Raw genomic sequence first — 25,000 nt, 5'->3', positions numbered from 1 at the left:
AGTGTATGATGGGGTCGATTGTCTTTGTTGTCTATAATACTGTATGTACACTGCCCAACAATAGTTTGGGGACACCTTGCCTTTTCTAAATTTTTCCAAAAAGTATTTTTCTTTTCTTCTTCTTTTTTCTCTAGTTAGAATAATGCAGTGAGCTTGAGAGGGAGGGAAATTAAGTCAGGGAGTTTAGTTATGTATATATATATATATATTTTTTTTAAGTGCATGTTTATGTATTTCTTTTCATGTCTGCTTTCAAATCCAAAATAAAAACACAATAAAAAAGTTCAGTACTATTTGATTTTCTCTGCAATTTTACAATGAAGCAGTAAGGAAAAAGAAATGCCTTTTTAATATTTTTGTGTATTTATTCAGCACTCAGCTTCATGTTCATCAAAGTGTCTTTTTTTTTTTCTCATGGCAGAGCATCTCTGAGGTGCGCTGCTATGAGATTTTAATTGTATATATATATTGTATATTTTAATTGTTTTATCTTCACACATGCTTATTTATTGAACAATTTAAAAACCTAAAACGTTTGAGTCTATACACACTGTGTAACTCAATAGGTGGAGCGTGGCACTATGTTAAAACTGTATTCTCCTGGTACTCCAGACCCGTGTTGGTGACAAGTATCCACCAAATGGCATGTTACATCATGTTACACCTCTGAATGTACAAATCACACACACAAACACACACACTCTCACACACACACACACACACACACACACACACACACACACACACACACACACACGGCATGTTACATCATGTTACACCACTCTACATACAAATCACAGACACACACACACACACACACACACACACCGAGGCGCCAAGGGGCTTGGGGGCACCAGGGCAACCCCTGGTATGCAAACAAAAGAGATGGTTTGACCCTCCTGAGATGCCATACCAAACAGATCCCGATATAGAGAGGTTCTCTGAATCACCAGGCTGTAGTGTACAGCTCACCAGCTGCTTTGGGAATAAGCTACGGCTGCTCCCTGTGATGTAATGTTAGTCTCGTGGTAGTTAGGAAGACAGCAGAGGTGGTAGAAGTACACAGAGTCCTTACTCAAGCAAAAGTGCAAATATTCATCTAAAAATATACTCTGATACCATGTCAAATCTTTTAAGTCAAAGTATGAAGTCAACATTTATTTAAAGGAACATTTTGGGAGATTTTCCTATTTGCCATCTTCCCGATATGAGAAGATGGATGTCCTGAGCTGCATAGTGTGGAGAGAATTTAGAAGTTGTTGTAATACCTCCCTCAAGACCTAGGGGGCACTATCTGCAGTAAGCTGCTCTAATCTAGGACTTCCTGTCTTAGACGTCTGAATCGTCTGAATGGTATGATTCTGGGTCAGTACCCTAAGGCAGAGAGGAGGAGGGGACTGAACCAGAGCTCTGTGACTTTGCTTTTTTCTAGATAATTCATTTTTATACTATTGGAAATTCTAGTTGATTGGTTTTATTAAGTTAGAATAGTAATTTTTCCACAATAGGCTTATGGGAGCCTGCGTTAGTCACCGAGGCTGGGCGAACACGGGTTGCGTGCGAGCTGCATCTGCGATCCCGCGGAGCAGGCAATTTCCATAACTGCACCCATGGCGCATCATCTCCAGAGTTTCCACCCTAGGAATCGAGCGCCCGCAGCCCCCGAGATTTCTAGTCTCATTTAAGTGCAGTAATGAAGTATTTGTAGTTTGTTACTTCCCACTGAAAGACTGTAGCTGGACACCCTATTTGGCTGAGTGTCTTCCTGCTTTTAGCTCACAATGTAGGGATGTAGGGAGGGATTTGTTTTTTTATCGTATCCTCTGAATAACACACTAACACACTCTGAATAACACACTAACACACTTTTCACTGGAGGCCGGCCAGGAGTACAGACCGTGTTTTGTTCATTGAAACCTCAGCAGTGATGAACAATGGAGACAGTTTCTGTAAAGCCTGAACCATCAAATAATTGTTTGACATTTCAAACATTTCAAATTCTTTGAAACTGGAGTGTTTATTATAGATGACAAATTAAAATAAACAAATAAATAAATAAATTGTCAATGGCAGATTTAATGGCAGATATAGATATTGTACATGACTGTATCAAATCTGATACACACATTTTTAACACGATCTTACTATACAATAAGTTACAAAATATTAAGATATTATACATTGCATCAATCAAGTGTATTCCTATTTAAGTATCAGTAATGATTTGGAGAGGAAAAAAACTTCAAATTTGGCAAAAATGTCCATGTAAAAGCACATGTTGGTCACTTTGATTGATAGTCTCACGTGGTCAGACCCAGCGTCTAAAGTCAGCACACTTCCAGCGACGGAGGGTCTGAATCACAAGTCAGCATTTCCGGGTTTTGCCATAGGAATTCCTGCGGTAAAATCTGATTGGCTGGGCTGTTACGGAAGTCCGGCTCTCTGCGTGCATTGGTGCAGCATTCAAAAATGTACCAGTTGCCTCCTGGTGGTTAGGCTCAGGCGCTGCATGTATCCGATTATATACAGTACATCAGGTTTTCCAGGATTTTCTTTTGTCATACTGATGATGTCGAGGTCTGAAAAACTCATCTGACTGAAATATGTATCAAATATTATTCACTTGGCGTTATAGGGCAAACTTCCTGGCCATTCTGCCCAACACATCCCAGGTTCATAAGTGAAATAGGCATCTGTGCGACGGCTGGCATCTGCCTCGGCCATGACGTGGATTGATCAGACTGTTGGTGCAGATGGCGAAAGAGGGAAGAGTCTGGCAGATGGCGGGGACATTCGTTAGTGCGGCACCATCATGTTGCTTAGTGGTCAGTGTTGATGGTGCCTGTGCCACACCAGCAGACCACTCATGTTTCACATTCCTCCTGCCAACTGTCCAGGAAAACAGACATACCATGACATGTTCCTCGCTAAGGTTCACCACAGCGCAGTGAGGCTTTCTCGACGGAGCGTCTGTGTCTTCTTCACTTCCCGAATAAAAAGGTTTTGCCGCAGTTGCTGGCGCGCTATTCCTGCCAGCTAGCTTTAGGCTAGGTCATTAAAGTCACCCCCATTTATTGTGAGACGCAGCAAAGCATTTTATGGGAACCCTTTGTGGATGATTACATGCTTGCTCAGCAAGACAGCTCATTTGCATGTTAATTTGTCGAGCATTTTGGTGTCATGTCACTGACTCACTGCACTATCTTCACGACCTGGGATCATGGTAAACTATCACAGTTATTTAAAATGACAAGGCGTGTCTGTAGGATACAATATGCTGTTACAAGGTTGATGTATTACTTAGTCATTTTATTATTGTATAAAACACCACATATAGCATGATATCCCTGCCGTCACGTTGTATACCTTTTTGGAAATCAATCATTTTGAGGTCAGATTTTAAACGTGTGTGTTGCAGTTGACTTTGAACCCAGTGTGTCATGCCAGTCACGCTTGACCCGTCTTTCTAGGCATCATCGGCATTCCAACATGTGTTCCCTAAACTTGTACTTTGGAATTCCCATGTGTTCTCCCCACCTCCCCATGTCAGGGGAGGATGTGGAAAGAATGGAGTCCGCCTACTCTCTTTTGAAATGCTCTCTCTCCCGACAGAGAAAAGATGGAGGAGTTGTAGTCCTCCTCACTGATAAATGTGTGTGCACTTCTGAAGTGACTGCACTCTCACCACTTTACAGGAGAGTGCTCTCGGACTAAAGATGGAATGGCTGCAAACAGAAAACAGTTCATCTTCCTTGAGTTCTGTAGTATTGTTGTCAACCAAAGAAGAACGAAATAAAAAGACACTGGTTTACAATGTTATAATGTTCGAATACCCTTCAATAAGCACCTCTCCAAGTTTTGAAGGATATATGGCTGCAGCCATATATCACAAAGTCAAATTCCAGCACATTTGTTAAGAAAAATTCAAATAATTCCTATTCTAATCAACAACAACAAAAAAGGCTTATCATCGATTCCTCACACACAAACGTCTTATCCTCTTCCGGTTTTCTGCTCTGTCTAGGTTCCACTCATCTCGGGGATCCGCGGGCCACATCCAACCCCAGCTCGCCCTCCTCCTCCCCGCACACGCCCAGCGCCCTGGGCAGCGGCAGCTCTGATCCGGTCCTCAACGGAGGATTGTGCTCGGCCGCCTACTGCACCTCAGCAGGGGGTAGGTACACCTGCAGTCCATCATGAGCTAGCACCGCAGACACAGGGGATTCATCGCCCCACAGCAGCAGTGAGCAGATGCCCTGTGGCCGTCAGGAACGCTGGCCGGACCTCCGTAGGTCCCAACGCTGCTGCTGCTGCTTCTGCAACTGGATGTGGGGGGGAGAACATGCTCGGCACGTGTTGTTATATCACAAAGCTCAGTTATGTAAAGGGGACTGATGTAATGTGTGTCTTCAAAATATTGCAAAATATACACCCGATATACAACTTCCTACAGAGTTTTTATGCCTCCGCCGGCGATAACCAGGCTGGAGGCACAAAACGTCCGTCCGTCCGTCCGTCCGTCCGATGTTCGTTAACGCGATATCTCAGGAACACCTTGAAGGAATTTCTTTGAATTTCCCTCAAACGTCCACTTGGACTCAAGGATGAACTGATTACATTTTGGTGATCTAAGGTCAAGGTCACTGTGACCTCACAAACGCCACTTTCAAGCTCGGTAATGCCATATCTCAGTAACGGCATTTCTTCACATTTGGCTCAAACGTCAAAGTCTGGACAGAAATGGATGTCGACTGCTCACTTGTAGGCGGAGGCATATATCCGCGGTGCGGTCGTTCCAGTTAAATATTACCATTTTGCAGTCTGTTGGTAGCAGAGAGCCAAACGGTGTGTTTGTACCCCAACAGAATGCATTTACCGTTTGTCCCCACTTCTCCATATCCAGTATCTCCTTTATAGGCATATGGTATCTCCTTACCGCCACGACGGGGTTGGCTGCGCCTGTCTGTCCGTTTGTCAGCAGGATATCTTAAAAAGTTGTGAACGGATTTGCATGAAACTTGGCAGAAATGCAGGTCATGGGGCATTTTTAGAACTGATTAATGTTCGACGCCCACTACCCAAAAGGGGGCGTGTACAATGACAGCAATGTACAACAATCACTAAAAGTCGCCTAACTTCCACACGGATTCACATAACACCACAAATCTTTGTAGAAAGGCTGGTCATGGGCCAAGGATGAACTGATTAACTTTCCACGTCCACTGGCCAAAAGGAGGCGTGGCAATGGGGGTAGCCAATCACAAAAAGGTGCCCAAGTTCAAAACGGCTTCACGTAACACCACGCCGTGGCAGAGGTATGCACTCTACTCTAGAGTGCCCTCTAGTTTTCTCTGTGATTCAGTTCATTTGGGTACTTTGAAATCATTGATGCTAAGTGTCTCTCTCTCTCTCTCTCTTTTCCCCATCTTTCTTTTTTTAATGTTCCACTGTATTTCTCTATTTCAGGAACAACCCCCAATTCACCAGTCAGCCTCCCCAAGTCAACTACGTTCCCCTCAGGCCGTGGGGCTTGGCCCGACGAGTGCTCCATCTGCTACGAGAACATGGTGGACACGGTCATCTACGCCTGTGGGCACATGTGTCTCTGCTACACCTGTGGCCTCAAACTCAAGAAGATGTCCAACGCCTGCTGTCCCATCTGCAGAAGGCAGATCAAAGACATTATCAAGACCTACCGCAGCACGTAAGGAGACGGCCCCCCCTAATGAGGACGGAGAGGGGCCTCCTGAGATGCAAAATCCCTGAGTCGGGGGAAAGAAACTAGGAGGTTCAGGGAATATGAACTCTGGTACTTTAATTTGGTGTTTTCGCAGAATCATTGTTGGTTGGTTATCTCTCGCTCCAGAGTTGGTACCGTTTCATTTCGAGCGGCTCACAGCCTCCCTGCGGAGGCGGCACTTGAAGTGGCGGGGAGAAACTTTCTTCTCTCCTGGGATTCTGGAAGTTCTCCAGACTTTGAGGGAGAGGAAAGACTGAACCAACTAAGGATTCTTTCATTTGTTGAGCCATCTCGAAGGATTCAGAGACTTTCACCCATTTGCGCCGAGGCAAACCGGGTAACTTTGGGGGCTTTACGTCTCAATCATCGCTGTTTTATCTTGTGGTAGAGGGTGTCTGAGGCTCTGAAGTATGCTGTCAACCTGATGCATATGTGTGACTTAACCAGGCAAAAGCACACCCACAGCTGATAATGCTTTACATCCTCATCTCAGTATGTCACAACTTGTGTCTGTGTGTTACTGAGCCCGACTGCAGTGGAGAAGAGAAGACGTCCTTGAATTTCTGCCATTGTTGTGGGAATTGTCAAGGAGTAAAGTTGTATTTAACGAAAGCGAGACACAGGGACTTGAGTAGATTGATTGAATAGGGTCGTAACACCTCTTGTACTCGTATATTCTCAAATTAATGTACCTTTATGGTGGTTCTATTGCATAATGTTGGTGGTAGCTGTGTCGTGGCGCTAGCTAGCTGCTTGCTCTGCAGTGTGGTAATGTTGCACTGAAATCAGCACTGTCCTCTCCCAAACTCCCAAACGCGATCGACAGAGAGGACGAAGCGAAAAATGTTACACAATCTTCAAACCCGTGTCGAGCAGCCTCTGCATCTCACAAACGTTGTATCATGTGAAAGGAAATAGGACGTGGCGAAACAGTAATTGGATATTCCTCAGGGCCAACTATGTTTTTTTTTTTTAGAAGATTATTATAGACTATTTTCCCAAACTCTGCCTATACACTGTGAGCTCTCATCACGACGAATTGACAGGTCCTCGAAATAGCTCCCATAACAACACATCATGTCAAAGGATTGTTGCCATGGTAGCAGCAGTCACCACAGATATGGCACAGCCTCCCGTGTTCACTCATAGAAGGTTCATTCCATGCGGATGGAGCCTATGGTATCCTGTGTTTTTCTGCTGTGTTTTCCAAGGCCCACTACAAAGTACCAAATAATGCTGATGTGTGGCGCACACTGTCACATGTCCACTCAGAGGAGAAGAAGAAGCACACAAAGTTATTTTTGTAACCTAAATACACGACAGGTCCAAAGTTAAAATATGAATTGTACATATTTGTAACCTTTGTGACTCAAAGTACAGGCTTTTCACCAGCAGCAAAGATCCTTTACAGAAATCACTTCAGGGGGGAGAGGAACTTTGTGGGAAAACTGCCGTATCAAAAGCTGATATTTTGAATATATTTGTTCTTCTCCAGCACAATATGATTCCTATACAGTATAGCCGAATTTTATGATAAAATGTTTGATATGTCCCCCGCAATTTTCACACACACCTGTATATACAGCAACTGAACTACAAGCCATAGCTTATCACATGAAGCTGAGAGGCTGTTTTTGACGAACTACATTATACTTTATGATGTAGATAATCAACAAATGGGGCTCGAACCTATGCTGCTATGGTGTTTGCCAGCTGTCCTTTTTTCGGCAAACGCTGACATTGATGTTTGGCACATCCTCCCTCCCACATACAGTTTGATGACGCTACTGCTTGAAGTGTTAATTCACATTTGAATGTTAACTTATGTATTTAGAGAGGCAATTACTTTTATTGGTGTGCTTGAATTGAAAAAAGAAAAAAAAGTTTGTCTGTTTTTCGTTTTTTTTTAAGTTTGTTTTGATCGATAATCACGATGATAAGATTTGCTTTATTGTTTATCCGAACCTCAAGAAGCTAAACTTATTCTTATTTTCTAATAGACATCCTAAGTGAGGATAAAGAGGTTTTCTTGTACCTTGCAGCAATAAGAGATATTGCAGTATACAATCACAGGTGCAAGATAGAAACTCTTGATTTGATTACAATCCCTGAATTCCAGGTGTTCTTTTTGTAATTGAAGTTCCTGTGTGTACGCCCATGTTACTGTAGGAAGGCCTAGTACCCACTTCTGTATTTTATAGCTCTTATCATTATATAGTTTGGAAGCCATCACCGTATGGTAATGATAAATGTCACTTTATAAAGCTCCTGATTGTAAATTTTAAATGTTTAGGCCATAGTTGCTCTCTGGGATTCGACCATGGCTTGTTGTATTTCGTGCCGACACTCCGACCAAATCCAAAAATCATTTTGATTTGTCTTTTTTTGTCTCAATGTTTTGCATTATGTATTATTACATCCATGCGATTCCCTTGGTGTAAAACAGTGCAATCATATTTTGGACTTTTCTTAGGTTTTTGTTTTACATTTTGAACCTACAATGATGGGTTTTGGACCACACATTGTATCAACCAGTCAGTTTGCAAGTCAAATAATCGCTTGGCTCAGCGTTTCCATCTGTGAATTATTTTTTTACAGAGAATTGGCTTTTCATGAGAAGTTGCCATGCCACTGTCATATTTTTTGTAATTTTTATTTTTCACATCAAGTTCCAAAATACTCGACTGGCCCCTTGAATGACATTGACCCTGTAATGTACTATAATTTGTCCTTCACTGGTGTGTGGACTAATTCCTCTGAACCTACTTTCCTCGTGTGTTTGCTTTCTTCTGCATCATCCGCTCTCTAATGTTGTGACTCGTCGACACCTCGGGAAGATTCGGAAAATTAACCTTTTCCCGTTTCTTTAGATTTTACTACGTTTGTTTTTGTTGTGTGTGAGTTGTTTGTTCACTCCAAGTGAACTTTGGGACCAACGGTAGACAAGCATCACTGTGGATGCTGTAGTGGTCATGTAGACTGGTCCTGTGTAGACTGGAACCAATGGGCAACATTTGAAATACTATAGGCTATACATTGCTGTTTCGTTTGGCCGTTGTTGTGACACAGCAGTTGAAGTACTTTGCAGACCTATATTCTTTTTTGTTTCTTTTTTCTCTCTCATTTGAAACAACAGAAGTTTCCCAAGTGTTTGTTTGTGAGCTCTGTCTGTTCAAGGTGAGTCGGATGATTGTGGTCAATAAACTTTCCAGATGTGTACTGTTGTCTGCTTGCTCTACTACTGAGACAAGATTTACATGAGTGTATCAATATTTTAAACTAGTCTATATATTTTTTAAGTTAATGGAAGAGAAGAGAAGTACGTGCAGTGGTAGGCTTTATAGTTCAATTAATGCTGCATCTACCCTGCATGAATACTGCATGGGTACAGTAGAACCAAATCACTTTATTATAAACCCCCAAAAAAGTATCCCTCCACAGCTGCCAAGAGGGGAAAATGTCATTTTACCAATAATTTAGAGCCAAAGTGCTGCACTAATTTAGGAAACATGGAGTTAAAAGTGGAAATCCTACAATGGCAATCTCTCTGTATATGATATACACAGTACTGGCCTCATTCCTTTACTTTATATGTGTAACAGAGTTAACAATAGCATATATTTCACTTAACCACACTGGTTAGAGAGCATTTCCACTTAACTGACCAGTATATTACCACAATGCAATGGCCATGCATCAGCAGCACGTTTGTGCGCGCTTGACCTTTGACCCCCAAATAAACCAAAATGGCGTTTCTACCGCAGATGTACCCAGTCCCAGTCGTGCCCTTATGAGGTGCGGGTGAAACACAATGCCAAGTCCTGTGGGGGCCCCCGTGCAGCCCTGTGTTACATCATGTGCCGTGGCCCTGCCACAGCTGCTGGGGGGCTTCACAGCCACAGGGAGGGGGCATGGGGCTTATAGGAGCATAGGGCCATCGTCTGTGAAAATAGCTGAAGATGCTAACACCCTACTTTGAATCTTAACTGCTAACATTATAGTGCTGTAGAATCAATCAACCTCGGGCAAACATCCTTTTGAGTCATCTGAAAGCCATCCGTCTGTCAGCGTCCGCTATGGGCCGATCCATCTGAGCTCGGCACAAAAGAGTTCTCTAAGGGATGGGAATAAGATGAGTAATAATCTCATGATGAGAGCAATCCATATGAGTGCATCTAATACCTGTCATCGTTCAACTAAGCATTTCATAACCCCGCCACGGAGATAATCATCCTTCAATGTTAACGTCCAATGTTATTAGTTATTATTATGCTGCAAAATATATAATTTATATATAAATCAGGATAAATCATAATGGGATTTCATTTAAAATTTCACTGCCAACATACATATTGAGTTTGTAGTGTGAAGGTCTATTCATATGAAAATCGCCCTGAAAATCGTTGATGCATACTGTACTGTCTGTTGTACTGAATTTGGTGCTTTCAGTGGGAACGCTTGGGCAAGAGACTGGCTCAAGACAGCCATCTAGTGGGGATTTATTATCATGGCACTCCCTCTCTCAGTGTGTGTGTGTGTGTGTGTGTGTGTGTGTGTGTGTGTGTGTGTGTGTGTGTATGTATCTTATGTTTAAGTCCAAAAACACTATATATATTTTTTTTTGGGGGGGGTGTTTAGCTGACATTGACTGCTCAATATTTGAGAAACACACCTGATTAAGTCATCGAAAGTATTTCTAACTTGTTAGAAAGCCAGCGATTATAGCCCGTACGTTACCTGCAATCATTTGAATAGGTAGGTAGGTGCCATATTTTGAAAAATATTTTATTTAATTAATGGTTTCAATGAAGTGATATTACCAGAAAAGTATTGGCTTTCCAACAATGCCGTTCTCGTTTCAATGTGAAATACACAGCATGGACATAAAAAAAACTGCACATAGACTTGTCTGTGTTTCACTAACCTATATTCATATTCATGTGTGCTTTTTCTCACCATATTTCTCCTAACCATCTCAGAAAAACATGAATGATAGCGTGACTTTTTGCTGCGGACACACGCACACGCACACGCACACGCACACGCACACGCACACGCACACACACACACACACACACACACACACACACACACACACACACACACACACACACACCTTCTCCTGAGAAGGTTACATCTTCCTTTAAGAGGTGCCGGTGTGTCATGGAGGTGTGTGCATATATTTCATGCTCATTTGGACACTAGTGATAAATCTCTGTGCACACGTTTGGATAGCGGAGAGCAAAAAGCCCTGTCTCCCCTCTTTAGTGGGGTACTGGGGCCTGGAGAGCTCGTTCGTCTTCATTCATTGCTCTCAACCTCCTCACACTTTCCTCTCATAACTCATGCCCTGCTATATATATAACAACCAGCTGCATTGTTCCAAATCTAAACTCACTTAATCTGACCCAACACAATAAGGTGAATCAAGATTAATGTCTCCATCTGTAAAATTACTGTCACATACTATTTCATGGTGGATATCTCGAAATATCACAAGCGTGAATGTGTCCTCGTTCGTGTTTCTGCTGTAAGCGCGCGTGTTTGGAAGTGTCAAAACGAATGAACAGGGGTCCAGGCTAAACAACAAAGATAATACATTTAATATTGTTTCTCTTTAGGGCAATGCGAGATACAATGTAAACATGTACAAGATACAAAAAAAAGGAACAGGAGTTTTAAAAATGAATTGGTAGATAAGGAAAACGCCCTGTTTCCAAAAGGGATGCGCATGTGCAGAATGTTTCCGATCAGAAAGTCATTGGGGTAGTATTGGCTTCTTGCTCTAGTGCACAGTATTGTGTTCAAGCAGACTGGTGTGTGTGATGCTTAGTCGTGAGAGAAGACGTCATGGCCAGGTGACATTCACAACGGAATGACAGGAACAAATCCACTCCTCTTTAGCCTCCTCATGGCATCTCTTTTGAAAACGAGGACTTTCCGAGAGTTAAACACAAGTATCGCATAAGAATAATGGTAAAAAAAAACAAAAAAACAAAAACAAAACAAAAACACAAGAGAAAAACAAAACAATAGCACCTCCTTTGGTCCAACTCGAGGCATGTAGTTGTTATTGTGGTTGACATGCTGGTAGCAGATCGTAGTTGTTAAGTTCAAGTCGGGTGTTCAAGTCTCTCAAGACAGACACGTTTGCTCCAGCTAATTTACAAATGCTCCCGCTAGTCGAATTCTAGCTAACTAGCTGCTGGGCAAAAATTGATTGACTGATTTATATATATTTATTTATTTTCGTGAATAATTGTCGTAATTGGTCGAATACCATCGAACTTCCTTCTGGTCTGAAGTGTTTTTTTGGAAGAACTTCAACTTCCTCTGTCCAAATTTGAATGGGCGGAAGTACAGACTGTCTCTGGACTGGAGCATTTGAAGGTTGTGGAAGAGATACAGTAGACTGGCTTGAGAGACTAGGTGTTAACAGAACTGTTACAGATCAAGAGCGTATCTACGGGGGGGTTGATGGTTTGAGACCTGGTCAAGGTATCAGGCTTCCATGACGGAGAGTTTTGGCACACTAACTTCCCACAGCATGGTCGTGACATGAACGCCATTCTTCTAAATGTGACACCTTCAAAGGCTTCATGGAGGCTAAAACAGACGCTACCTTCCCTGAATCTACCTCGGCACACGGGGCCGTCAATCAGGTGTTGACAGCTCGCTCCCCCCCAGAAGATCCAGCCGAGCTCCATCTGGCAGCAGAGCGTCCCGGGCAGAGGCAGTCGCCTTGATTAGGGAGCTGTTGCGCTGGGGATGTCATCTGACTGGCTAAGGTTAATTAAGACGCACTGTTGTGCTAATTAGAAACGGGGATTCAAACAGAGACAAAGAGAAAGCTTGAGCGTGACAAGGAAACTGACAAAAAGACGCAGCATGCCTCCTTCCTCGACACAGCCTTTTTGGCGCTCTGAGAGAGACCCCCGCCGATGCCTGTTGGTGCGTTAAACAACTGTGTTGGTTGTTAGGATGACATTAGCAACGTTCCCTAATTCAGAGGCCTGGGACTTTCGCCCCCCCACCCAGTGCTAACACTGTCTAGTAAGCTCTGCCGCTTCACTTCGCTTTCCTTCCTGCTTTCACACGCAAACAACAAAAACACTAGATATTAATTTTTAAGTAAAAACCTACAAAATCGTCCCCTAAATACAGTACCTCGCACCTGCTCACACACACTTACTGCAACCTTCTTATGAAAACCTACCCCATCATCCTCTACCAAACATTCCCCATCGCTAACCCAAATCTGCAGTCACCCCCTCTAGGGCTGGGTATTATTGTTGACAATTTCTGAATGTACATATTGAAAGCATATTTCGTTAGATTTCTGAGTAAATCCTTAATCAGACCACATTCAATTTGTCTTCTCCATAAAAAAGCAGATGAATAGGATTAGAGATCTCACTGTAGGAATCCATCTGATACCCTTCACTGCTTTATACCAAAAAACATTACGCTGTCAACAAGCTTTTTTTGTGTGGGTGCATTTCAATACCCAGCCCGACAACGCTCCTCGCACCCTCGGGGCAACACAAGCGCAAAAGAAACTAAAACCAGACACAGGATTAGTAGCTGTTCCTAAAGTTATGCTTATGAGAGCGAGACGAGCGATCCACCTTGCCTCAGAACTCTGCGGCTTCGAGCCTCCGAGCGATGCAATTAAAACATCGGTTTTTGGGTGAGGAGATTCCACAGTCCGGCGTCATAAGCGGAAAGCTCATTAGGCCTGGGCTGTGGGAGACGGGTAGAGAAGTTCAATCGGATTCCCTGTTGGAAGGAAGAACTTCTCTTCGTGACAGCAGGAGTTACGGAATATACTGTCGACTCCCCGTTCCTCTCGAATCAACGCAGAGTTACTCTCACTTCCCTCTCTCTCTCTCTCTCTCTCCCTGTCTCCCAGAATCCACTATCTGATCCATCTTATGTCCCCCCACATAATAGCAAATCTCCACCTTGACCTCCAACTTCTCTTCTCCTGAGCACACCTGCACGCAATCCATCTCATCATGCAAAACACACACTCTCGAAACGCACACATACTCCCCAAACCCAACCTCCTAGAAACGTAATATATCTCGATCCTTCTCCCTAGCCTACTCCCATCAAGCTAGCTAGCACCAGGAACAGAGGGCTAGGCTGTGTCGAAGAGAGGGAGAGGGAGAGAGAGAGAGAGAGAGAAGACAGAAAAGTAGGAAACAGAAAAGAAGTGTAGCCAGGAGCAATAAGCTATGGCAACAGCTACTATCGTGGATTACAGGGCTTAAGGCGCTTCACGCCTGAGATGTGGCGGCCATTTGTTAAAATAAAAAGGAGGGGAGCCAGCATGGCTGAGCTGTCTCACTTGACTGACCCCTGGAATATGTCTTGAACCTCAACTGATTTCCTCTGGCATGAATGGCTTCACCTCATCACTGTGTGTGTGTGTGTGTGTGTGTGTGTGTGTGTGTGTGTGTGTTGGCACGCGCACGCTTAGGTGTGCATGTTAAAGGCAGTCAAATACAAATCGATGCGTGCAGGCATGAGTGAGCCGTAGCCAAGGAAAGCTCAGCTTTGGTAGACTCGCTTTCAAAACCACTAAGTGGAGAAACCGACGACATCAAGTCTATTTGAGCCGGTAAGCCCTTGAGGCAAAGCAACATGATTGAAAATAAACCTGCGCAATTCAATGTGTAGTTTAACTACAAACCATCGAAAAACTAACAAATTTATGGACGCTGCCCCCCCCCACCCCCACCCCCAACACTGCACAGGCTGCACTGTGTATCGGCCCTCAGGAGATCTTCAGCACGGTGACGTGGTCACCTGTGGATCACATCTAAGAAGCCTGCCTGGGGCTTTGCCAAGCGAAAAATAAAGCTTCTCTATTTTTGGCGTAGGCGGGTGTACATCTTGGAAGCTGATGGATTGGACTGCGATGGCCTGAAGGTAGCGCTCATCTCCCCCGGTCTGTTGTGTACCAACCAGACCGCTGTTGACGTCTCCTGCCCAACGGTGGCGGCGCGGTTCCAAATGTCACCTTGGCCACGGTGATGATGGGTGGGCAAGAGTCTGACATGGCTTGACAACAGTGGAAAAAATGTCCAGAGAGGCATCTGCGTAGGTGGAGAGAGGACACACTCCAGGGTAAAAAAAAAAAACTGAAAAAAAAAACTATCAAAATTCCATTCAGGCACAAACGTGACAGCTCAGAGCCGAGGCCCCCTGGTGATGCTCCCATGACTCTCTCCATCTGTGAAGCAGACCCAGATGTCTGTAACGTCGATACAGAACGGGTCGTTGGGTGTCTGCCATATGCCGCTCACAATTCATTGTCCACTCGCGCCGATCAGGGGCACTGATGCTCATGTTACCATTAGTTACTATGAGTGTCCGTCATGGCGGCTGATAACGAGGTGGCCGCCCGTACAGTTCGCTCTGTTCCAGCGCGCTCGCTTTGCGGTTCTTCCGATGCTGTTCGGGCCTTGAACATGTCTCTCCGTTAGATAAGCAGTGTGGGCTTTATATCAAAGGGATATGACACACTTGAAATCATGGCTCATGACTGGCAGTTTGAATGGGAATAGACTGCCATCCACTCCGCATTGTTCATGTTTTTCTACACCTATGTTTTTCCAATAACGTTTTTCCTCTTGTTGAAGCATGATGCTCGTTTCCTATTGCACATTTCCTCATGGTTACATTTCTGAATTATGACAAAATACAATAGGGTGAAAAAGAGGAAAGAAACGACAAGAATTATTACGAAAAGAACAACAAAAATGGTCAAAGATTGAAAATACAAATAAAGATAGATGCTACAAAGCTAAATGGTATGCTTGACACAGTACAATTCCCTTGCAAATTCAGCCGCCAATATGCCAAGTAAATTGAACTCAATCAAACAAAGCGATATGCAATAATATGTGCTGGAGCAAAATGTCAAGAGTGATTCAACACATTTACATAATGCCTTCGTCAGGATGGGAGGGGCCTTGTTGCCTGATTTGTGTTATGGAATATGACGGTCAAATATCAACATCCCAATTTTATCATTATCATCAAGCATCTTACCTTTTCAATCGGTTCAAAGAAACGCACATGGCTCACAAACCCATTAACTAAATTTGTTTGTTTGAATTTCGTTTAAGATTGAAGTGACATTTTGCATTGTCTTTCCAAACTAAGTGGATTGAAGGCTAATGTATGCAATAATATTCTGATTATTCTGATTATATCTCAAAGAATGGAATGAGAGGCCATGCTTATTTAAAGGGGACGTAAGGTGATTGTCAAACCATGATAAAGTGTAAAAGCGTACAAAATAAATATACTTAAAATCAGGCATTATGTAAAGCACAATAAAGATGAAGGAAGTGCCCATGATTTGCTAAAGTTGCAGCACACAGCATAGAAAAAAGTAATTTTAGAACTTTCAAAAATAAGTTATTGCCAAATACAAAAAATGTGCTACAAAAAAATATTTTTTTTTAGCTGCATTCATATTTAGAAAAAAACAAACAAACATTCGATTAATGTACAGTTGTGGGCAGACTCACTGACCAGCAGTGCATTTGTTATTGCACTGAGGTAGGTTGGCTGGTACGCTTTGAGGATGGGATAGACGTAAAAATCATGTTGCAGTACCTCTCACCGCCCACAAGAGGGTGGCATTTCAATCCAATTCTGTTGAAAGAGACTTTGGCATCTTTGCTGTAACTGAGAGAACTCTTGTGCTAAACCATAAGTTAAGCCTCTCATTTGAGGTAAAAAATAAAAAATAAAATAAAAAAATAGAAAAGACAAATTAAATAATTACAAAAAAAATCAATAAATAATATGCTGAGTATTTACTGCATCTTTACATTAATGCACCGTAAAAAAAAGTTTTAAAGTGCACTAATTCACAAAACAGAACCACTTCGTCCTCATTATTGTCCACGTGTGATCACACAGTAACAAACAAACAAAACAAAACAAAACAAAAAACAGCTATGGTTTGCTAAATAGATAACTGCAATCTAGCAGGTACTGTACTTTGTTTAATACTATAATACTGTCCAGCAGAAACATAAATGAAAATTTTGTGTTGAGCCTCATATTGAGAGCTCACACTGTTCATTAGAAAACATATTTCAGCAGTCTTGAACATCAGCCGTTTGAAGTAATTCTTCAAATTGGATTTAATCTTGGAATCTTCAACATTTCTATGGCTTTTTGTTGCCTTTCGGGAGAATAATTTAAAACTAAATATTTGTGAGATGATTGGTGAGTACTTTTGACCCATTCATACTTTTAACACTTTTAAAAACAAGAAACATAAACTCTATTACCTACTATTTAATGTCTAAATCAGTACTGCACAGCAATATCCAATCTTCAAATTTGCCACTATTGCTTCTATAATGTGGGTATCAAGTGCTTCCAGATATTGATAGAAAAACAGTTAAATATTCTTTTTTCTTTCAGTTCAGAAACCTCGTTTTAGGTATTTTGCAGAATACACTGTATTACTTGTACCCATAAATAAATAGTAAAATTACAAACACTATCCGATGAAATGATATTCCTCTTTGGTTTGATCACATTTTGGGCTCAATGCTATGCAAGTATATCCCTGGGATTCAATGGTAATTATTTTACCGCATTTCCAGTACTTATTTTCTACACCGCCGCAGCAGCGGTACTATTACATGTATACAAAGCAGCAATATATACAAAGTCAATTGTTTCTGAAACTAAAACACTACGGTAAACCTAAACCTTTTGTAAACTAATTGTTTTCATTTTTTGAGGGTATTAGCTACCCACATAATGAGGTGGCTATGTTCTGGAGAGCACTCAAGTTAGAAATTATTCCTCTGCTTCTCCAAGAAACAGAAATATCTAACTGGATTTTCAAGCTTTACAGGTTTCTTTTGACTGTATCTGTTATACCAGATAATTGCATCTTGGTTAAAGACATGAATATTCACTTTTTTCTGTGGGACTGTGTAAATGAGGTAAGTCAGCAAAGCGATGCCAATTTACTGTATCAAATCTGTCACTTTAAAAGGAAGGAGACATGAGCCAGGAGCTTTCACTCTTCCAATTCTATAGGCTGTTGGTGTTTGAACGGATGTCACAAGAAAGCAGAAATATTTCTCTAAGGAAGACTAGAATGCACACAAGACATTAAAAACATAAACAACAAACAAAGACGAAACAAAAATACGAAGGAAAAAAAAAAGAGAGAATCAACGGTTAGTTGCTTTACATTGCTCGATGACTGTGGCATAAAACGAGTGACTTCTCTTGTGACTTGAGCCACTTAACATCTCCTTTTCTTTGTTTATTTTGTGATTTTTTGAATCAATTTCACATACGACGCTCCAGATCTAACCTTTTATACTTGGTTAGCTCTCAATTAGTTATGAAAATACTTTTGGTGGTGTTCATGCGCTCATAGGCCTATGGCACTCTTTATAGATTTGTTTGATTTACTGAGCTGCCATGCACCACGCAGGACCTCCATTCAGGTGATCATGTACAAAAGGCACTTATTTGGCATCATAGTCAATGATGGGCAGGAATAAGGCTAGCCATTACCCTGCTCAACGTCTCGATCACATGATGCAAACCGCTGTTAGAGGGTGTCATTCCCATTCATACCATCCCATAATATCTGAAAGACACTGTCCACCTCAAACTCCCTCACTCAGGGGTGGCCAACCCCATTTTTCTGTCTCTCACCCAAAATACTTAAAAAGTTATTACAGTCCTCCGCGTATACATTTTAGTAAACCAGCACTAAAAGTGTCTTTCATTATAAGGTTAAAACACCATCTTTTTTTTTTACACACAGTCTTTTCAGAAATGTACATAGAAATGTACATATTCAAGGGCATATTGCTTACGGGCGATTTTAGGTAACATTCTTAAGGAACGATGCCACCCATGTCCTCGGAGACATCGACATGGGAAGGTGGGGGGTGTGGGGGTGGGGCTTGGTTTTATTTTTTCCGCTCTAGGTAGTTGGAGGGGACCCAGCCCTTGCGGGGGAGCAGGCTGTCCTGCACCTGGCAGTACCACCATCCATTGGGGTTTCTCTCCAAGACCTCCAGACAGGTGCCCTCGGAGAAGCCCATGGTCTCCTCGTCCCCGCGGTAGTCGGCGATGGACACGTACACGTCCCTGCCCAGGTTATTGTGGATCAGCTGGTTCTTCTCTATGGGTTTGGGTCGGACCGTGGACACGGGGATCCCGTTGCGTTGGCTCACTCTGCTAAGGCCATCCTTGCTCGTGCTGAATCCGCTCCCTGAGGAGCCCAGGCTGGAACGCTCGGCAGGCCTCGTCTGACTTTCCACAACCACATGCGGCCGCACGGTGCTAAAGGAGGCGTTTCGGCGGACGCCAAGGGTGGCAGAACCGGAGCGGTACTGATCCGAGCGGTACTGGTCACTGCTGCCCAGTGAATCGTTTCGCCTCAGAGAACCGGTCATGTAATGGGGGTCCTTCGCCGGTTGTGTTGTGGTCACGAATACAGACTGAGGCCTCACCGCCACCTGCCGCACCCCGTTCCTCATCCGCACACCTCCGTTCACCATTCCAGACGGCTTGGAGAAGCCACCAGGAGGCTTGGAAGGAATGGGGGGAGACTGAGTGTTCCTCCTCAAGCCTTGATGCTGCTGGGACAGGCCCTGAAGATTGATGTTATTGAGGGCCAAAACGTGCTGCTCATTCTTCTCCAGGCTGTTGGACTTACTGCCACCACTCCCATGTCCATCTGATTCCAACCCACCCGCATCACCCACCTGTCTGATAGGCTCCAGGTAGTAAGAGGGGGCCCAGCCCTCCTCTGTGGCCCAACGGATGTACCACCAACCGCTCTCCTGCTTCTCCAGAACCTCCACCTCCACCCCGGCGGGAAAGCTGATCTCAGAATCTTGGACTTTCTTGTAGGCATCCACGGCGCGGTAGAGGCTGGGGCCCTCCAAGTCCGAGTCGCCGCGGCTCCCTTTAGAGTAAACGGAGGAGAGATCGGAGGTGCTGCGAGAACAGATGGAGTCCTCTGAAGAAATAACTGAGGCTGTTTCAGAGTCATCCCCACGAGAAGGTTTGAGGCTGTGTCGAAACTGCCCTGTAGGCCTCAGCTGACGTCTCAGGGAGGTGATGTCCATCCTCTCAGGACTCTGGGGCTCGGATTTGGTCAGGAGTGGTTTGGGTCTGACAGAGGGCTTGGGCCTGGTGGAGGGGCTCTGGCCTATCCTCTGCTCCACCTCCCGGTTGAAGCCCGGGCCTTTCTTGGGACCTCTGCTCAGCTCATCTGAAGAAGACCTGGGGCTGTTCTCTTGGGACCTGAAGCTGATATCTACGTGTCTGCCCAGGGTCTGGCTCCTCCGATTCAGCTCTGGGGTTATGGTCTTCATGGGTCTCCCAGCTAAGGGTGAGGAGCCAGATGGTTTGCGTGGGACTGTGGAGGAATGGTAGCTCCTCGGAGAGTTAGGCTCACTGGAACCTTTGGCTGAGGATCGTTCATCGCCACTGCTGGGCCTGAAGCCATCGTTCTCATAGATACACTCCTCCTTAGCTACCTCTTCCACGGACCTGAAAGATGTTCTTCGGTGACTGAACACAGGGGAGGCCTTGCAGACAGGAGGGGAGGCTTTGCAGGAAGGAGGGGAACTGCGGTACTTGTCGCTGACCACACTGCTGATCTTCACATCCAGGGGGCGCTCATCTTTGAGTGAATCTGTGTCGGACTCACCTTCGCACCCAACAGCGGGAACATCATATTCTGGTTCCTCATACACGGGCCTGCTGCTGGGCGATTCTGAGGCTTTGGAGGCAGAGTTACTGGAAGGCGGAGCCTCATCGGAGTCTTGCTTCTTGACGGGCGGAGCTGGGGGCGGGACTTTGGGCCGGGTGAGTGTGCTGGTTCGACGGTTGAGGTTGGGCTTCTTGCGTTTGTCGATGTAGGAGCAGGGAGCCCAACCCTCCATCTCTCCAATCTGCACGTACCACCAGCCTCCAGAGTTCTTCTCTATCACCTAAACAACAAGAAGAGGGGAATAAAGGCTATTTAAAATAATATTAATAAACATTTTATACTAATATATAATGATATACAGTATAATGTAATGATACATCAACATTTAAACTTTATGGCCATAATGATCCAAATTTTAAATGACCATTACATGTTCATTGATTGATTGAAAAATCACTAATTGACACTGAAATGAATTCCTTTGCCATTGCATCTCGTTGCACAAAGCATTAAAGTCATGACGAGTAGTTAACACATTAACTAACATACAGACTCTGAGAGCATTTATCGTCTTATCTTCATCTCTCCACCTGACTCTCAGTAGAGTGAATTCTGTCTACATCATCACGTTCAAGCAGACATCTCAAGGTCGTATCTGTATTGCCTCAGCTTTCCCGTGTATCTGGGGAGCGCTCAGTTGACCTGCATATTCAATGAGCCCTCACTGTCTCATGTCAATGAGCCCTGTCTCATGTCAATGGCAACAAATGTAGCTCTGGCCTCTTACATCAGCTTTTTGTCCTCCACGGAAACTGATGCCATCGGAGATTGAGGACTGGAACTCTGCTATGGTGTAGTACTCTGCTTCCACAGCAGGGGGCTCTGGTGGCTTGGGTAACTGGAATCCCTGCATGCCAATAGGGGAAGAGAGGTTTGAGCCACTAGCATCATATCCTGCTAGCACTATCTCTCACAATGCCTGTAGATGTCTGAAGACATAATAAGGAGGACATCTTAAAACATCTCTAGACATGTCGGATGGCTGCATAATGGTGAAAATGTCCACATACTGTTCAATAGTATTTCCTGCTTTCTAATGCTATTATTTTCATGCATGCATATTGCTTCAGACATATTTTGTACCTGTAATATAACCATGTTCTTTATTGTGATTATGGGTACTTCTGTCATGCTGACGTATTGCTGTTGATGTTGTACACAAGCATGCCTTCTTGGCTATTATAGCTATAATAAACAACAGCAGTTTGGTATTAAGACATTTTAACAGCTTGTGTCTTACCAAGTTAGTTTCTCTTCTCGGGGGAGGTTTTTGTCTCAAATTTGGAGACCCTGGTGAACAAAATAAGATCTTATTATAATCAAAGCATTTTCAAATGACTCTACTTATTTTAGTCTTAAACAGGAATGCAATGTTAGCAGACACAAACAAATAAACAAACAAACAGACAAACAGTAAGTACAGTCTTAGTATGTGAGTAAAACGGAAATCCACACACCCAAACATTTAAAATTTCCCATATTAGTCAGTGGTAAACTGATAAACGATTTAAATCCCCGTCCAAATTAGTGACAAACATGTTTTATCATTCCATTATGTTGTTTCATTTAGTCACAGAATACACCACCTATGTAGCTTACCTATGGCATCAAAGCCTACACAAAAGGAAAACGACAGTCTTAATTTCTCATACACAGCCCGCATATTCCACCCTGCCTGTCGGAATGCATGTCCTGCTTTATTCATTGCTATAAATTATAGAGTACTAAAGTCTCCTTCCTCGTAAAACACCCATAAATACTCACCAATTTCCACTCTGTGCGGCGCCACTCGTGCGACAGCCGGGGAGCCCGGCTCGGCTCTCCCTTTGCTCTCGTTCAGGACGGCGCTCGCCCCGACTCCCAGTAAGCCCAGACACGGACTGTTGGAGCCGTGGCCGTCGCTCAGCCGCCGGCCCGTCTCCGCGTTGAGCTCCGAGGTGCAGGGCATGGGCAGGCTGATCTCGCTCTTGGAGATGTGGCGCTCGGGCGTGGTGCTGCCCTCCCCGTCCGTCTGGATGTCCTTCTCGCTCACCGACTTCTTCTGCAGCAGGTTGCTGATCTCCATGATGTTGCCGATGATCTCCACAGGGCCGGTCAGGGTCTTCTTGCGGGGGGAGGAGAAGTCTTCTTTGACCTTCTTCAGGTAGGAGGCAGGGGCCCAGCCCTCCTTCCCCAAGTACCTGGGGGGGTAGGACACGTCATGATCAGGGCGTGCGTAATGCTGCTGGTCCTCCTCATCTTGCATTGTATCCTATTGTATTTTTCTTTTCACTATTTGTATGGTATTGAGCATAGGACCTGTGCCTTCAATGGGACCATAAACCTAGAATATATCATGAGAACAAGTGAAATATTGCATCTCTTCTCTTGTGCATCTGATATCATACCCTCTTACATTAAATCATCTCAGAAAATATATCAAGTAAGCAGGATCAGCCGTCCCTCTGCTGTGATTGTAGGTTTCTAAACTGCTGTGCAGGCTGTTTCAAGCCACAACGATCAGCTGCCATTAGTCTCCAATTGTTGGTCCAATGTGGTTTCTGAACTGCTGAGAGGACAACTTGAAGGCCCTCCCATCAGCCTGTTGCTGTTGACATCAATGGTGAGGGAATGACTGAAAGTTGGACTAGGCGAAGGTCAAAAGTGGGTGCAATGTTAGTGTAGAGTACAGGTCTAATCAGTGCCGTACTGCTGACTCTCTCTGTGTGTGTGTGTGTGTGTGTCTGTGTGTGTGTGTGTGTGTGTGTGTGTGTGTGTGTGTGTGTGTGTGTGTGTGTGTGCGCGTGTGTGTGCGGGTGGTTGGGGGGTGGACCTAATTAAAGTAAAGTATCTGCGATGAGAGGTGATAGCTTGATTACCCCAATGACATATCTAGCCTCACCCACCCAACTTCCCTCTAATATCCACGTTTGGCTTATCACCCTACTGTAAATAGCACAAATAATAGATCCTGCATATTGACCCAAAAAAATAATGCTATTTTAGTTCTTGTGATGTAGGAGGAGCCTAAGGCTAGTAAACAGAGACCGTATAATTATATGCAAACTAAGAGTGGCTGCTTCAGCTTTTCAGCACTTCTTCTTGCTATGCTCACTGAGTCCTTTCATTTCAAAGTGCTGTGTGAAACAAGAAGTAGCGCTCCAGATGTAACTCCTTCATTTGCCTCTAGGTGGGCCATTTTCTATTGAGAAGGGATGTGACTGTTCCTGCTCCCTCTCCTGTTTCCTCACGCCGACTGTGACCACAAGGAGTCCCCATAACAAAAGAAAGGCCCACGTTACTTTGGACTTGGCCCAGTGAGAGCAGAGCAGCATGGCCCAGAGGTACTGTACATCTGGACTATTATTTATTGTTGGACAACACACTGCAATGAGTGCTACCTGAGGAGTGAACAAGCTGTTTGTATAAGCAGTCTGTATATATACACCGCAAATATCACACCAGCACAGTGTGCTACTCTGCACCATTTGCACCAGGGACTTGTGTGTGTGTGTGAGAGAGAGCGAGAGAGAGAGAGAGAGAGAGCAGGTGTGTGTGTGTTTGTGTGTGTGTGTGTGTGTGTGTGTGTGTACATACAGTACGTTTTACGGGCGATGTGTGTGACTGATGCAACGAGGCAGCATGTGATAATAATCAGCAGCCCCCAGGCCGCGAGCAAACAAACAACTAGCAGGAAATACACATTGGATTCAGATGCGCATGTGTGCGCGCACACACACACACACACACACACACACACACACACACACACACACACACACACACACACACATAAATACATATATACTGTAGGCATAGATATCCTACGCAGGACACCCAGTGGATCTGTGGACAGTGCCGTATTTTAAAGACCCCCTAAACTCGTGTTTTAAGATGTATACTAAAAAAGTTAAATGATCTTGTTAAAATCCTTCAAATGACATCTCCCCCTTCTCCCTCATTCAAAATGTGAGAGTCTATGAATGTGCAGATATATTTCATCTCAAAAGGTTTTCCTGTTGGACGAGATGTTTCCTACTTCACTCATCACTGTCAAGTCCATTCTCGGTGTACAGTATGTGCAGTGGAGACTTCAGGTTACACCTGTGTCACTTCAATACGGGACCAGAACTGTCTAGCAAACGCTTTGTGATGTGATGTGATTTTGGATTTTCCATGAGCACAGAGAAACGTTCCACTTTCAGCAGACCAATGGGAAAACAACCTTCTAGTGTGAAAATCTGCACAGACATCATTCTGCACAGTGAAGTTCAAACTGTAGGAACAAGAAAGACAAAATATTTGAGGGGGTATTTTAATGGTTTCTCCTCAATATCAGTACCCATATGACAGCTAGACTAGATCTGCCTTGATCACAGTTTCCGAGCATTGATGACTACCAACATTCTCACTGCTCTCTGAGGCCCAGTCTGCTTTGGAAGTGGATGAGAAAACAAGAAACAAAACTTCAGATTTAACTTTGG

The 25,000-nt window shown here is 43.9% G+C and overlaps 2 protein-coding genes across 2 annotated transcripts in view; one reads left to right on the top strand and one right to left on the bottom strand.

Moving 5' to 3' along the window:
- The window catches only part of neurl1aa (neuralized E3 ubiquitin protein ligase 1Aa), a 58,549-nt gene extending 49,619 nt beyond the window's left edge, over positions 1 to 8,930 (top strand). The window contains 2 exon segments of the mRNA XM_083655701.1: positions 4,025 to 4,174; positions 5,467 to 8,930. Coding sequence (XP_083511827.1) covers positions 4,025 to 4,174; positions 5,467 to 5,708 — 392 coding nt within the window. The 3' untranslated portion in view covers positions 5,709 to 8,930.
- A 9,790-nt stretch (positions 8,931 to 18,720) lies between these two features.
- Positions 18,721 to 25,000, bottom strand: part of sh3pxd2aa (SH3 and PX domains 2Aa) — a gene marked incomplete at its 3' end in the record, with an annotated part of 91,879 nt that continues 85,599 nt past the window's right edge. Inside the window, exons 8-12 of the mRNA XM_083656271.1 lie at positions 22,302 to 22,717; positions 22,137 to 22,151; positions 21,778 to 21,827; positions 21,265 to 21,384; positions 18,721 to 20,757 (exon numbers count right to left, since the gene is read on the bottom strand). Coding sequence (XP_083512397.1) covers positions 18,721 to 20,757; positions 21,265 to 21,384; positions 21,778 to 21,827; positions 22,137 to 22,151; positions 22,302 to 22,717 — 2,638 coding nt within the window. The remainder of the gene's footprint in view (positions 20,758 to 21,264; positions 21,385 to 21,777; positions 21,828 to 22,136; positions 22,152 to 22,301; positions 22,718 to 25,000) is intronic.

The sequence above is a fragment of the Poromitra crassiceps genome (assembly GCF_964638095.1).
Source record: "Poromitra crassiceps genome assembly, chromosome: 19".
NCBI lineage: Eukaryota > Metazoa > Chordata > Actinopteri > Beryciformes > Melamphaidae > Poromitra > Poromitra crassiceps.
The sequence above is the reverse complement of the archived record's forward strand: the minus strand, read 5'-3'. Positions and strand labels throughout refer to the sequence as shown.